The following is a 17,050-nucleotide window of genomic DNA, read 5'->3' as shown; positions in this document are numbered from 1 at the left end:
GATGAATTCATGAGGGTCAGGCGATTCCTTTTGGTCCATTTCAGCTGTAAATAACAATATATAAATAATAAATATCAGTGTTTATCTCACGCCGAAAACCCAAACACATCGACTTTAGCGTTAGCTTGTTACTACCATTAGCATTCTGTTCACTCGGATTGAGGCTAATAACTACACAAATGGAGTGTCACTGACTACTTTTACAACATGTAATAGTTAATATATGATGTTTTTTAATTTCATTCCCCTCGTGTACTACCTCCATAATTTCACATTTATTCAATGAAGTCAGAGTAGTAAGCAGCTGATGTCTCCGCTTTGAGTCCGGCTTCATACTCTTCTGTAAATTTGATTGATTGAGACTTTTATTAGTAGGTTGCACAGTGAAGTACATATTCCGTACAATTGACCACTAAATGGTAACACCCGAATAAGTTTTTCAACTTGTTTAAGTCGGGGTCCACTTAAATTGATTCATGATACAGATATATACTATCATATATACTATCATCATAATACAGTCATCACACAAGATAATCACATTGAATTATTTACATTATTTACAATCAGGGGTGTGGAGGGGGGGGGGGTAGGATATGGACAGCAAGTAGTGGACATAGAGAGAGAGAGAGATAGATTAGAAGGCATAAGAAAAAGTATCTGCATTTGATTGTTTACATTTGATTATTAGCAATCCGGGGAGGGTGTTAGTTTAGGGTTGTAGCTGCCTGGAGGTGAACTTTTATTGCGGTTTTGAAGGAGGAAAGAGATGCCCTTTCTTTTATAAATACCAGGGGTGTAACGGTACACAAACATTTCGGTTCGGTACGTACCTCGGTTTAGAGGTCACGGTTCGGTTCATTTTCGGTACAGTAAGAAAACAACAAAATATAAATTTTTTGGTTATTTATTTAACTAATTTGTAAACAATGGCTTTATCCTTTTTACATTAGACTTAGACTTAGACAAACTTTAATGATCCACAAGGGAAATTGTTCAACACAGTAGCTCAGTTACAATGATGGAAAGTGTAAGGATGGAAAGGACAATGCAGGTATAAATAGACTGATATAGCTATAAAAAAAATCTAACATATATACGAATATATACATATGTGTACAGAATAATTTATATACAGATATATTATATTATGTCTATAACATATATACAATATAAACAATATAATTGGGAACACTATAATAATTCTGCCCACGTTAATTAACATTAAACTGCCTCAAGTTGTTGCTCAGATTAAATAAAATGACAAAACTTTTCTTCTACATATAAAAAGTGCATCATTAAACAGTTTCAAGTCAACTCATCATGCTTAATTTATTACAGCATTTGGGAAGTCTGTAGTTGATTTTTATTATGTAAATCCAATCCAATCCAATCCACTTTATTTATATAGCACATTTACACAACAAGAATGTTTCCAAAGTGCTGCACAGCCATGTTAAAAACAATATTACAAACAATATTATGCTCCACCAATGACTGAATAAAAACAAAAAATAAATGAATAGAAAACCAATATAAAAACAATATATAAAAAATAAATATGATTAAAAACTATTTTAAAGGGTAAAACCAATTAAAACAGTAAAATAGAAATCAAAATTTATAAAAAACACAGAGGACAACAGAGGACAGAAGACCACACAACTCACGTAGTGTTAAAAGCCAAAGAATAAAAGTGGGTCTTAAGACGAGACTTAAAACACTCCACTGTGGAAGCAGTTTGAACATGGAGGGGCAGAGTGTTCCAGAGCTTAGGGCCGACCACAGAGAAGGCCCTGTCTCCCCTGGTTTCAGGTCTCGTCCTGGGCACCACGAGCTGGAGCTGGCTCTCGGACCTCAGAGTGCGCGCACAAGTGTAAATGTGGATGAAGTCCGAGATACACTGAGGTGCCAGTCCATGTAAAGCTATCACATGTTATATTTTTATCAACATGTGATAGCAGGGACGCTGTCATTCAAAACTAGGCTGCTCCATTACTAATGATTAATGTAACTATAGCTGAAAAAATAGTACAATAGCAATAGGAGAGACTATTCATCCCTGAACACCATGGAGTTCATGTAGGCTTAATGATGCACTTACATTATTATATCAACTATCAGAGACAGAAACTCTTCATTTAACATAATGTCCTTTTTTGCTGCTTCAACACAGCTCAATCAACACAGAAAAAGGTAAAGTGAAATAACAGACAGACAGGGCTTTGCTGTCCGTAACACACACACACACACACACACCGCAAAATGAGCTAATTATCCTTCATCTCAAACCATGATTGCGAGCGAGCTGAGCTGCCCTTTTGTTTCTAGAATGTCAACGGGCTCATAGTGATGTTACTAGTAGTTGACTATTATAATTTGGGGAGAGTCCGCTGCCTGATGCTTACCTGCTAAACACCTATCTGCTAACCCCACCGCAGAAGCACTGACGACATGCGCTCTGAATATGCACTGCTGATTGGCTGTTACCGCTCTGTTACCCACACAACCATCTGTTGTGGGACAATGCCGGGTGCTGTGTAGAGTACTGACAGAGACAGAGGCAGAAGAAGCGGAGCAGCTTGTTAAGACTTTAGCTTAGGCGGCTACTTAATATGTTCGTGGGGAAACTCGTTCGGTACACCTCCGAACCGAACCGAAACCCCCGTACCGAAACGGTTCAATACAAATACATGTACCGTTACACCCCTAGTAAATACATTTAAAAGAGTCCATTCGTTTATCGTAACTTCTCGTGACAAAATGAAGTTTGTAAAAATAATGAACAACAGTAAACTGCATATAGTATAAAGACTACGGCTGAGTAAAAACACTGCAAAATAGTTTCACTTATCAGCGATCTTCAGAACAAAATTTCCTGCATTTCGAAAGCTACTTTCGTTCTTCTTTCTCTCCGTTGTCAAGTTTGTTGTAATAGAAATACACAAGAAATAAGAAATAAACAAGTCGCAGCGTACATTACAATGGCGGTCGTGTGTTTGGAAGATACATTTTAGGAACGCCCCCAACTGTGTTCAGCCAATCAGCGTTTGACAGCACAGCCTGCCCCTGAAAAAGTTCATGGTCGCTTGGAAAAGTCCCACCTAGCTAGGAGGAACTCCAAAAGCTTCCTGAAGAACTAAATCTACTCGGGTAGTTTATGGTGGAAACAGAGGGGGAACTTTATTTACCCGGGTAAGTGGGGAAGTTCCTGAGAAAGTTCCTATGGTGGAAAAGGTCCTTATGACTCAAACTTGTTGAAATGCATAATCTGTCTACTTGCAGTACGGCATGACGCTGCTCATGCACGCTGCCTACAAAGGCAAAGCAGACATGTGCAAGTTGCTGCTGCAACACGGCGCCGACGTCAACTGCAACCAACACGAGCACGGCTACACGGCGCTCATGTTCGCTGGCCTGTCGGGTGCGTTGTCGACTCTGCAAACGCAAATTTCACATCGCTTTTGTCACTCAAACCTCCGCTCCCTTTGTGCTATGGCAGGGAAGACGGACATCACGTGGATGATGTTAGACGCCGGGGCGGAAACGGACGTGGTCAACTCTGTAGGAAGAACCGCTGCGCAGATGGCAGCGTTTGTTGGTGCACCGCACACACACACATGCATTGGTTGACTACAGTGTCATTTCTCTATAGAATTGTTATAAGTACACCTCTGCATAATATTATATCCTTAACATTAAAGAAATCTGTAAAAAAAATATATAAAGCAATTACTAACTTTAATAACTTTATTGACATAGATTTTTGTCTCTTACAGAAAATATTTAAAGTGCATCAACTACATAATCTTTGTTAAAAGCATTTTTTGACCAAGTTGCACCATTTGATTCTGAAAAATAAAATTTAAATGTTATAACTAACTCAATGAATAATAATAAATACAAATTAATCAGCAATGTTAACTCAGGAGCCCAAAATATACAAAACATTAACCTACAAAACAAAAATTAATTAAAAAAATTTCTGCAGATTTTTTTTTTTTTTTAATCAAAAAATAAGTCAAGATTAATGTCTACAATTAGTACATGTTGTAGTGCACTGCTTTTGAAAGCATGGTGTGAAGCATGATATTGCACGATACTGATAAAGCATGTTCCCCAGGGTCACACGTACCCTCTCAGGCATTGCATCGGGCCTGCCCCTTATCTGAGAAGGACTGCACCAGAGGAAGCCGATTTTGTCTTTATATTTAATACACAGCACTAATTACGATGCATAGTTGTAATATTGACCTGGTGTGAAATCAAAAAATTATATTGGATGTCCATGTGCCACTGTTTTAACAAGTCTAAGGGGCAGTTACGCTTGAACCCTATGAATTCTGCCTCGCAACAAGTAGCAACAAGCCATTCTGTTCATCTTCTAAATTAGTTTTCTTCCCATTTTGCCATGTAGTTGCTGGCCAACCAGTTGTTCCCCTCTAAAAAGAACGTAATCACTTGAACTTTAAATAAAATTTTTGAAACAGTGTCATCTTTTCTTAAACTTTTTAATTAAAATTGTTTAGGGCAACACGACTGCGTCACTGTCATCAACAACTTCTTCTCCCGCACCCGACTCGACTACTACACCAAAGTTCAGGGTTTGGAGAAAGAACCCAAGTTGCCACACAAACTGGCAGGACCCCTGCACAAGGTCATCATGAGCACCAACCTCAACCCAGTCAAGGTAAAAAAAAATCCCCCAAATAAGCTGAAAGGTGGAAATGCATTACACTGCTGTAGCAATTAAATTGAAATGTTTAAATTAAAAATAAACCTCAAACTTGCATGTTATAACATCAAGGCTGAAAATAAACATCAAGACACATTTTCAGTCATGCGGACGCTGTATCGATCCGTTGTGGTGAAGAAGGAGCTGAGCCGGAAGGCAAAGCTCTCAATTTACCGGTCGATCTACGTTCCCATGCTCACCTATGGTCATGAGCTTTGGGTTATGACCGAAAGGACAAGATCACGGGTACAAGCAGCCAAAATGAGTTTCCTACGCCGGGTGGCGGGTCCCTCCCGTAGAGATAGAGTGAGAAGCTCTGTCATCCGGGAGGAGCTCAAAGTAAAGCCGCTGCTCCTCCACATCGAGAGGAGCCAGATGAGGTGGTTCGGGCATCTGCTCAGGATGCCACCTGAACGCCTCCCTAGGGAGGTGTTTAGGGCACGTCCGACCGGCAGGAGGCCACGGGGAAGACCCAGGACACGTTGGGAAGACTATGTCTCCCGGCTGGCCTGGGAACTCCTCGGGATCCCCCGTGAGGAGCTGGACGAAGTGCCTGGGGAGAGAGAAGTCTGTGCTTCTCGGCTTAGGCTGCTGCCCCCGCGACCCGACCTCGGATAAGAGGAAGAAAAATGGATGGATGGACACATTTTAGTGTGTTTGTGCAAACACTATAAGTCCCAATATAACAAAGCAGTGTTTCCCACAGGACTGCAATCTATCTGGGACAGAGGATTGCATAATTGGACATGTCGCATGTTTTTATGCAGTTGTAGGTGAGAAAAAATGTGAGGCAAAAAACATGAAAAGCAGCGCAAATTAGGTTTAGAAATACAAATGAACTCTCTATTGTCGCTTTTTGGTGAGATGGGCAATACTTGCTTTATGTTTTTCAATAAAAAAACGTCACTTCGCTGGGGGGGAAGGAGCCTGAGCTGGTGCGCGAGGTGGAGAAGTTTCGTCTAGATATAGTTGGACTCACTTCGACGCACAGCAAGGGCTCTGGAACCTGTTCTCTCGAGAGGGGCTGGACTCTCTTCCACTCTGGCGTTGCCGGCATTGAGAGGCGACGGGCTGGGGTGGCAATTCTTGTTGCCCCCCGGCTCCAAGCCTGCATGTTGGAGTTCAACCCAGTGGACAAAAGGGTAGCTTCCCTCCGCCTTTGGGTTGGGGGACGGGTCCTGACTGTTGTTTGCGCTTACGTGCCAAACGGCAGCTCAGAGTACCCACCCTTTTTGAATTCACTCGAGGGAGTACTGGAGAGTGCTCCCCCGGGTGATTCCCTCGTTCTACTGGGGGACTTCAACGCTCATGTTGGCAGCAACAGTGAAACCTGGAGAGGCGTGATTGGGAAGAATGGCCGCCCGGATCTGAACCCGAGTGGTGTTTTGTTATTGGACTTTTGTGCTCGTCACAGATTGTCAATAACAAACACCATGTTCAAGCATAAGGATGTCCATATGTGCACTTGGCACTAGGACACCCTAGGCCGCAGTTCCATGATCGACTTTGTAGTTGTGTCATGGGATTTGCGGTCTCATGTTTTGGACACTCGGGTGAAGAGAGGGGCGGAGCTTTCTACTGATCACCACCTGGTGGTGAGTTGGCTGCGATGGTGGGGGAGGATGCCGAACAGACCTGGCAGGCCCAAACGCATTGTGAGGGTCTGCTGGGAACGCCTGGCAGAGTCTCCTGTCAGAGAGAGTTTCAATTCCCACCTCCGGAAGAACTTTGAACATGTCACGAGGGAGGCGCTGGACATTGAGTCCGAGTGGACGATGTTCCGTACCTCCTATTGTTGAGGCGGCCGATTGGAGCTGTGGCCGTGATGTGGTTGGTGCCTGTCGTGGCGGTAATCCTAGAACCCGCTGGTGGACACCAGCGGTGAGGGATGCCGTCAAGCTGAAGAAAGAGTCCTATCGGGCTCTTTTGGCTCATAGGACTCCGGAGGCAGCAGACAGGTACCGACAGGCCAAGCGGCGTGCGGCTTCAGCGGTCGCGGAGGCAAAAACTCGAACATGGGAGGAGTTCGGGGAAGCCATGGAAAACGACTTCCGGACGGCTTCGAAGCGATTCTGGACCACCATCCGCCGCCTTAGGAAGGGGAAGCAGTGCAATGTCAACACCGTGTATGGTGGGGATGGTGTTCTGCTGACCTCGACTGCAGATGTTGTGGATCGGTGGAGGGAATACTTTGAAGACCTCCTCAATCCTACCAGCATGTCTTCCTATGAGGAAGCAGTGCCTGGGGAATCTGTGGTGGGCTCTCCTATTTCTGGGGCTGAGGTTGCCGAGGTAGTTAAAAAGTTCCTCGGTGGCAAGGCCCCGGGGGTGGATGAGACCCGCCCGGAGTTCCTTAAGGCTCTGGATGCTGTGGGGCTGTCTTGGTTGACAAGACTCTGCAACATTGCGTGGACATCGGGGGCGGTACCTCTGGATTGGCAGACCGGGGTGGTGTTTCCTTTCTTTAAGAAGGGGAACCGGAGGGTGTGTTCCCACTATCGTGGGATCACACTCCTCAGCATTCCCGGTAAGGTCTATTCAGGTGTACTGGAGAAGAGGCTACGCCGGATAGTCGAACTTCGGATTCAGGAGGAACAGTGTGGTTTTCGTCCTGGTCGTGGAACTGTGGACCAGCTCTATACTCTCGGCAGGGTCCTTGAGGGTGCATGGGAGTTTGCCCAACCAGTCTACATGTGCTTTGTGGACTTGGAGAAGACATTCGACCGTGTACCCCGGGAAGTCCTGTGGGGAGTGCTCAGAGAGTATGGGGTAACGGACTGTCTTATTGTGGCGGTATAATCAGTGTCAGAGCTTGGTCCGCATTGCCGGCAGTAAGTCGGACCCGTTCCCAGTGAGGGTTGGACTCCACCAAGGCTGCCCTTTGTCACCGATTCTGTTCATAACTATTATGGACAGAATTTCTAGGCGCAGTCAGGGCGTTGAGGGTATCTGGTTTGGTGGCTGCAGGATTAGGTCTCTGCTATTTGCAGATGATGTGGTACTGATGGCTTCACCTGGCCAAGATCTTCAGCTCTCACTGTATCGGTTCGCAGCCGAGTGTGAAGCGACTGGGATGGGAATCAGCACCTCCAAGTCCGAGTCCATGGTTCTCGCCCAGGAAAAGGGTGGAGTGCCATCTCCGGGTTGGGGAGGAGATCTTGCCCCAAGTGGAGGAGTTCAAGTACCTCTGAGTCTTGTTCACGAGTGAGGGAAGAGTGGATCGTGAGATCGACAGGCGGATCGATGCGGTGTCTTCAGTAATGCGGATGCTGTATCGATCCGTTGTGGTGAAGAAGGAGCTGAGCCGGAAGGCAAAGCTCTCAATTTACCGGTCGAGCTACGTTCCCATCCTCACCTATGGTCATGAGCTTTGGGTTATGACCGAAAGGACAAGATCACGGGTACAAACGGCCGAAATGAGTTTCCTCCGCTGGGTGGCGGGGCTCTCCCTTAGAGATAGGGTGAGAAGCTCTGTCATCCGGGAGGCGCTCAAAGTAAAGCCGCTGCTCCTCCACATCGAGAGGAGCCAAATGAGGTGGTTCGGGCATCTGGTCAGGATGCCACCCGAACGCCTCCCTAGGGAGGGGTTTCGGGCACGTCCGACCGGTAGAAGGCCACGGAGAAGACCCAGGACACGTTGGAAAGACTATCTCTCCCGGCTGGCCTGGGAACGCAATGGGATCCCCCGGGAGGAGCTGGACGAAGTGGCTGGGGAGAGAGAAGTCTGGGCTTCCCTGCTTGGGCTGCTGCCCTCGCGACCCAACCTCGGATAAGCGGAAGAGGATGGATGGATGGAATAAAAAAAGAAAAAGCCGCAATATTCGTCCCAAGATGCTTTTTCTGAAAAAGACTAGCTAAAGAGGGGCGTATAATGTGGGTTAAAAAGCAGAGTTATGATGCTATTTACTATTAGTTATTTGCAAACATTAATCATGGACTAACTTCAGGGTCACCATGGCGATGACAGAGACACAATAGGTTGTATTCACTTGTCGTCACGTCCGGTGGTGGGCCAGCGAGCGTCTTTTGTCACCATTTTGCCTTTCTCAAAGAAAAATGCGCTATGTTTGTGTTGTTTTATGCTGTTGGAACCGTTCTAATTGCGAAAAGGATAACAGTTTCTTCAGAGTTTCCCAAGAGGTAATCAAGACAGGCAAAAGAGTGCGAAAAACGACAAGAAAAGCAAAGGATCAGCGTCGAAGAATGCACAAGTTTGCAGTGATCACTTTGTTTGTTTGATATACTTTTATCGTTTAGTATTTCCCATTTAAGTTTTATCTTGATATTATCTGTATCTTTTTTTGTTTCGGAGTTCTTAAAACACATTTTTGCTACCAGTGTTTAGTGAAGAACCAACATGGCGAGTCTAAATAAAAGAAATCAAATGTGAGCAAAACTTAAAAGAGCTCAGTTACTACCAAATGCAGCAATCATCAATAAAGTTGTCAGCACATAAAGACGGGAAAAAACATGCATACTCGTAACGGGGCGTGCAACAACAATAAAACTAACATGGGTGTAGACGCAAAGTTAAAGCATGAAATGCAATCTTAACCGAACAAAAACTATACACCCATTATCCGGGAGAGTCTTGATACCAATTAGCTTGACCCAGAAACACACGAAGAAGTCTTAGACTTCCTGCTTTTCCTAGTTTCCATCTGTTTTGTCATGTAGAATGACGTCTGGAGCACCAGACAGTTCAACATGCCTGGGAACACAACTGACTGATAATCCTTGGGATCGCTTGACAAATCTTTTTTTGATAATGTATAGGGATCAATTCTATTGCATAGTTAGATTTTTTTGCCGATATCTGCTTTTAATGGTAAGATCTAGGCCCCCAGCGTACTCAGATATTTCGCACTCTGTTTAATGCTCAGTAGCCCTGCTGGTTTACTTCTGTTCAAAAGTCACATGATGGAATACAACCTCGTCCCCTAATTCTTGCAGATGGTGATGCTGGTGAAGGAGAACCCGCTGTTGGCCGAGCCGGAGGCTTTGGACAAGTGTCGGCGCGTAATGGAGCTCATCTGCGAGAAGTGCATCAAGCAGCAGGAAATGAACGAGGTGCTTGCCATGAAGATGCACTACATCAGCTGCGTGCTGGGCAAGTGCGCCTCCTTCCTTAAGGACCGCGACGACAAGCTGGACGGCCTTATGAAGAGGTGAGTGGGCGGGGACCGTGCGGACGCCATTACAGTGGGAGGCAATACAAACACAATAGTTAAAGCCCACTGCTGAAGCTCTACACCAGGGGTGTGTTCAAACGTTCAAAGGACGTAAGACAGGGCGGGTATTTCAATACATCCATCCATCCATTTTCTACCGCTTATTCCCAATACATTTTATAAATAAAGAAGCTGAAATAAATTAGTGTAAAATCTGATAATAAATCTCATTTAAAATTAATTAATTACATTAGTACTATTCAACTGCCGGCCTGTGGGCCACAGTTGGCCCGCCAAAGCTTTCAATTTGCCCGCCGAACAACAACCAAATAGGCTTGATGAAACCATTCTAAACAAGGTTGCTAATGTATGAAGTACTCCCGCCCCCGCAGCGGGCAACAGCAAAGAATATGTGTCACAATGGAGCAGAAGTGGGTGAGTAGAAGAAGATGGCACTATCGACCCTGAAAAAAAATCAAAATTAATCTAAAAAATCTGACTTTTAACAGCAACTGTGCAACAAAGTAAGAATGGTTTGAAATGGCTGTTTAACTCTGGCGATCAAAATTACTTAAATACATGTAGCACTGAATTTGACCAGCAGAGGGTGATAAAGTTACACCTTAATTTTAATCATGTTAAAACACATGTGTGCAATGTTTGCTGTGTGTATTATCACTAAACCTTGTATTTTATTTATGTAACGTTCACAATGGACATTATTTATGTAAAATACACAATGGATGTTGTACTTTTTTAATGTTTATATTTTCAGTCTTACAAAAGAAGGAACATCAATCATTAACAAAACCTAGCTTCTGTTTCTTCATGCTGTTAACTATCTGTCTAACTCAGGGGTCGGCAACCCGCGGCTCCGGAGCCGCATGCGGCTCTTTGATCAGTCTGATGCGGCTCCTCAGCTGCATACTTGCCAACGCTCCCGATTTTTCCGGGAGACTCCCGAATTTCAGTGCCTCTCCCGAAAATCTCCCGGGGCAACCATTCTTCGATTTTTACCTGGACAACGATATTGAGGGCGTGCTGTGATGGCCCTGCCTTCAGCGTCCTCTACGACCTGTCGTCGCGTCCGCTTTTTCACCGTACTAACTGCGTGCCGGCCCAGTCAAATGTTGTATGCGGCTTTTGCATTACTTTTTTTTTTTGGTGACTGCAAGGCATACTTGATCAACACTCATACAAGTCACACTGAGGGTAGCGATATAAACAACTTTAACACTGTTACAAATATGCGCCACACTGTGAACCCACACCAAACAAGAATGACAAACACATTTCGGGAGAACATCAGCACCGTAACACAACATAAACACAACAGAACAAATACCCAGAATCCCTTGCAGCCCAAACTCTTCCGGGCTACAATATTCACCCCCCCACCCCCACACCCCCGCTACCACCAAACCCCGCCCACCAACATCGCACACGCCTCACAGATGAGAGTTTACAATCCTGTGTGAAGATAAAGGTGACGTCATACAGCCCTCATGTGGAGACGCTGTGCGCTGCGGTTCGGGAGCAGAAATCACATTGACCAAGTATGATAAATATTTAAATTTCCTATAATTTTGCATATATTCACATTTTTTAATTGTTCGGTGAAATAGACATTTTATTATTCAGGTTGGCAGCTGACTGCACGGCGCCAGTAAAAGGATGACGGCACAGAGAGAGAGGACGGCATTTTTGGTTCTCTGCCAGTGGATAATTTAAGTTCGGCGTTTTGTTTTTTCATTACTACCAGGAGGACTTAAATAGACATTAAGTATTTTACTTAACCTTCAACCCGACGTCTTTTCTGAGTTTTTGATTGATTGATTGATTGAAACTTTTATTAGTAGATTGCACAGTACATATTCCGTACAATTGACCACTAAATGGTAACACCCGAATAAGTTTTTCAACTTGTTTAAGTCGGGGTCCACGTAAATCAATTCATGGGAGTTAAAGGCCTACTGAAATGAAATTGTTTTATTTAAACGGGGATAGCAGATCCATTCTATGAGTCATACTTGATCATTTCGCGATATTGCCATATTTTTGCTGAAAGGATTTAGTATAGAACAACGACGATAAAGTTCACAACTTTTGGTCTCTGATAAAAAAAAAGCCTTGCCCCTACCGGAAGTAGCGTGACGTAGGCAGTTGATCATCTCCTCATATTTTCCTATTGTTTTCAACGCAGCTAGAGCGATTCGGACCGAGAAAGCGACGATTACCCCATTAATTTGAGCGAGGATGAAAGATTTGTGGATGAGGAACGTTAGAGTGACGGACTAGAATGCAGTGCAAGACATATCTTTTTTCGCTCTGACCGTAACTTAGGTACAAGGGCTCATTGGATTCCACACTCTCTCCTTTTTCGATTGTGGATCACGGATTTGTATTGTAAACCACCTCGGATACTATATCCTCTTGAAAATGAGAGTCGAGAACGCGAAATGGACATCGTGGGGCGGTATAGCTCGGTTGGTAGAGCGGCCGTACCAGCAACTTGAGGGTTGCAGGTTCGATCCCCGCTTCCGCCATCCTAGTGACTGCCGTTGTGTCCTTGGGCAAGACACTTTACCCACATGCTCCCAGTGCCACCCACACTGGTTTAAATGTAACTTAGATATTGGGTTTCACAATGTAAAGCGCTTTGAGTCACTTGAGAAAAAGCGCTATATAAATGTAATTCACTTCACTTCACTTCACATTCACAGTGACTTTTATCTCCACGACAATACATCGACGAAACACTTTAGCTACAGAGCTAGCGTGATAGCATCGTGCTTAACTGCATATAGAAACAAAATAAATAAATCCCTGACTGGAAGGACAGACAGAAGATCAACAATACTATTAAACCATGGACATGTAAATACACGGTTAATGCTTTCCAGCTTGGCGAAGCTTAAAAATTATGTTGCTAACGACGCCATTGAAGCTAACTTAACTACGGAGCTAACGTGATAGCATCGTGCTTAACTGCATATAGAAACAAAATAAATAAATCCCTGACTGGAAGAATAGACAGAAGATCAACAATACTATTAAACCAGGGACATGTAAATACACGGTTAATGCTTTCCAGCTTGGCGAAGCTTAAAAATGATGTTGCTAACGACGCCATTGAAGCTAACTTAACTACGGAGCTAACGTGATAGCATCGTGTTTAACTGCATATAGAAACAAAATAAATAAATCCCTGACTGGAAGGATAGACCGAAGATCAAAAATACTATTAAACCAGGGACATGTAAATACACGGTTAATGCTTTCCAGCTTGGCAAAGCTTAAAAATGATGTTGCTAACGACGCCATTGAAGCTAACTTAGTATAACGGGACCTCACAGACCTATGATAAAAACATTAGCGCTCCACCTACGCCAGCCAGCCCTCATCTGCTCATCAACACCCGCGCTCACCTGCGTTCCAGCGATCGATGGCGCGACGAAGGACTTCACCCAATCATCCGTGCGGTTGGCGGCTAGCTTCGGCTAGCGCGTCTGCTATCCAAGTAAGTCCTCCTGTTTGTGTTGCTACAGCCAGCCGCTAATACACCGATCCCACCTACAACTTTCTTCTTTGCAGTCTCCATTGTTCATTAAACAAATTGCAAAAGATTCACCAACGCAGATGTCCAGAATACTGTGGAATTATGAGATGAAAACAGAGCTATTTTGTATTGTTTTCAATGGGGTACCGATACGTATGTTTCACTGGCTACGTCACGCGCATAGGTCATCATCCAAAAGCGTTTTCAACCGGAAGTTTAGCGGGAAATATAAAATTGCAATTTTTAAGTTAACCCGGCTGTATTGGCATGTGTTGCAATGTTAAGATTTCATCATTGATATATAAACTATCAGACTGCGTGGTCGGTAGTAGTGGGTTTCAGTAGGCCTTTAAAAACGTTTTGTTGCATGCAGAAATGTTATTTCATTTTCTCTGCAGTCGTTCATTGATTTCATAAATGTAACCCATAATAGTTTGTTTATACATAGCACAAAGCATCCTGGGGAGGCACTTTCTCCAGAAACATCGAAATGTTGTTGTCCGGCCCCTGAGACCTTGGGCTCTTAAAACTGTGGCCCTCTTTATTATGTAGTTGAAAAGCCCTGCCATATATGGCATCGATTTACCCAAAGTGCATTGCGCGAGTCCACCATTGTAGTTCAAAGTTTTAGTCAATATAGGGCTGGATGATTATGGCAAAAATAACAACCACGATTATTTTGATTGATATTGAAATCACGATTAATAACGCGATTATTAATTTATTTGAAAACAAAAGTATTAAAAGTACTCAACTTTGGTACTCAACTAAATTAGTAATAATAATAATAATAGTAACAAAAGTAAATGTAAATAATAGAAATATAAAAAAACTATTCTGTGTGTCTATTAGAATTTTTCAGAATTTAGTTTTTTACTTTTTACACTTACTTTTACCAACATAAAGCTTTTTGTGTCTATATTAACATTTAATGAATTAGTGCTATACATCTTTAGACAATTTTTGACCAGTATTTTAAGTCAAAGTATAACAATTGTGTAAATGTATCAACAAGCTCTTTAGGCACATTATGCTTGTTTAAGGTACTTTTTTTAAAACCTTTACTTTGTTAGCGCAGTCAGACCAGATGTTGTGCACAGCGCTTTATTGTGAAGGAGGTAAGTATACTGCTGTTCTAAGCTTGACGAGTTTGGAAATGACTTGAAGCTGTTGAATAAAAAATGTTCACATGTAAACACAGAGCACTTTCTACAGAAACATACACATTTTTGATGTCTGGACCCGGAGACCTTGGGTACTTGAAACTGCGGCCCTCTTAATTATGTAGTTGAATAGCCCTGCAATTAGGGATGATGTTTGATAAGAAATTATCGAGTTTGAGCCTATTATCGAATCCTCTTATCGAACCGATTCTTTATCGATTCTCTTATCGAGTCCAGATAGGTTGTTGTATATGGAAAAAAACACACAATATTTGGTTTAACAAATCACTTCACATTCTCTACTGCTCGCTACTATAGTATTACCATATCTGATTTATTGTGCAGGAATGTGGGGATATAACTACAAGTGTGCGCTACATTCGTTAACGGTGTTATAAAAAAAATTAATTAGACTGATACATAATGTTGGATATAGAGAACATAGAAACACTTTAAAGTTTGATGATTTGGTAAAATTGCAAACAGCTAAAATGATGTGGAATTAAATGATGGAATGGATTAAGTAAAGAAGTTAAACATTGTACTGATATGATCCAGTTTAAGAGGTTGTTCAAATGAATAGTGCTTACAAAGTACAAAGAAGAAGAATTATGAGAAATACTTTCAACCTTATTGAAAATAAGATATTCTTCATCTCAGTATATTAATAATGACTGAATTAATTAATTACATATTACAAAACTGTTGTATATACTAATTCAGCCCTGCGACAAGGTGGCGACTTGTCCTGCCTTCCGACCGATTGTAGCTGAGATAGGCTCCAGCGACCCCAAAAGGGACAAGCGGTAGAAAATTAATGGATGGATATACTAATTCACAGATATTTTATTATAAAAAGGTCAGTAAATGATGTATATATTTGTAAACGCTATGAAGTGGGAAAGGAGTAGGATTAAATAAGCTTTACTTCTTCCTACTCCTGTAAAGTGAAATGATATGAAACTGTGATGTATTATACTGTAAGTGTGTTCATTTTCCAAATACACTAAAGTAATAAAGAAAGCACTAGTTTATTAGACAGACTTGCAAACTTTGTCGTGGTGTAGGCTACAAGATAACGTTAACGTTATCAGACACATACAAAAAGGCTCACGTTAACGTTACCGTTAGCCGCTGACTATGCTTAGATAAGAGGTAACATTACTACAAGTGAGCAGATATGGAAATTAACCGGCAACAGTTAACGTTAGTTACTCACCGGCGTCACCGCCACTGTAGCTGGGACAGGGGCAGCTGGCAGAAGAAGAGGGGTGTTCTTCGTTGTCTCTGTCGCTGCTTCGAAGACACGACACGCTTGTTGTACTTCCCCCGCTTACACAAGAGCGAAGCCTAGCAATAAGTGCATATTGCCGCTTCCTCGTTTTTTTTGGTGAAATGAAGCCATGCCTTGGAGCGCTTTTTCCGGTCCATTTTTTTCCTGCTTTCCCCATCTGCGCCTAATGACTGAGCTACGTGAGGTAATTTCTTGTGATGTACCACGGGGCATTTCTTGTCGGGACGGGATTTGTTCCCAGGGATTCGAATAAAGAACCAACTCTTTTTCCTTACTATAGTGGTCTCGATAACGGATACCGGTTCTCAAAAAGGGATTCGAGTCCGAGGACTCGGTTCTTTTCTTATCGAACAACCGGGAAAACCGGTTTCGAGGATCATCCCTACCTGCAATAAATATTCAAGATGTGTGCTAAAAATGTAACCTGACCCTCGCCAGACCGCTGTAGTTCGCTGAGCTCCACACAAGGGTCTGGGCTCGAAGGCATTGCAAACTCCTTCCAGATAGCAAAAAATAATGAACCAATCAGGATCGCCGGGCGGGATTTCATAGCTGTGACGTAGCTCCGAAGCGACTGTTTGATTCAAACAACAATGGCGGCACGCAGCGTTCGCTGCGTCGTGTGCTGACATTGATTCTGCTATTGCAACAGTTTTGTCGAATCTATCGAATATTAATTCTTTAAAAGATGAACAGAGAACAGTTTTGAAGGCATTTATTGGTGGCAAGGATGTTTTGGCTCTTCTGACCGGGTTTGGATTTCCCAGCGTTGCTCTCATCAGCGTCACAGGTTGATTTAGATGTGAGTGGTTGAAGTAGCACGTCATTCAAGATAACGGACAAGTGGTTTATTTAATCACATACGATTATTTTTTTTACAAGGCCCCGCCTTCTCCTATTGAGAACACCCAGATCAATGTGTGGAGCTCAGCGAACTACAAGGATCTGGCGAGAGTCAGGTTACTAAAAATGCCCTGTGCCACCCATTTCAGATACTGACATTGGCATCATCTGCAGAATCGTATGCGGTACTGCCTCAATGCCTTGATGTTAAAACGTTCAAAATCTCACCCCCAACACGGGTGAAGTTGAGCAGCAAAAGTAGGGTTTTCAAGTAGTTTGTTTCTG

General features: G+C 43.0%; 1 protein-coding gene across 1 annotated transcript in view; it reads left to right on the top strand.

The window, feature by feature from the left end:
* Positions 1-17,050, top strand: part of ankmy2a (ankyrin repeat and MYND domain containing 2a) — a 30,209-nt gene that overhangs the window by 4,134 nt on the left and 9,025 nt on the right. The window contains exons 3-6 of the mRNA XM_062062720.1: positions 3,286-3,424; positions 3,503-3,601; positions 4,530-4,690; positions 9,689-9,903. Of these exons, the coding sequence (XP_061918704.1) occupies positions 3,286-3,424; positions 3,503-3,601; positions 4,530-4,690; positions 9,689-9,903 (614 nt within the window). The remainder of the gene's footprint in view (positions 1-3,285; positions 3,425-3,502; positions 3,602-4,529; positions 4,691-9,688; positions 9,904-17,050) is intronic.

The sequence above is a fragment of the Entelurus aequoreus genome, linkage group LG11 (assembly GCF_033978785.1).
Source record: "Entelurus aequoreus isolate RoL-2023_Sb linkage group LG11, RoL_Eaeq_v1.1, whole genome shotgun sequence".
In the NCBI taxonomy this organism is placed as follows: Eukaryota; Metazoa; Chordata; class Actinopteri; order Syngnathiformes; family Syngnathidae; genus Entelurus; species Entelurus aequoreus.
The sequence above is the reverse complement of the archived record's forward strand: the minus strand, read 5'-3'. Positions and strand labels throughout refer to the sequence as shown.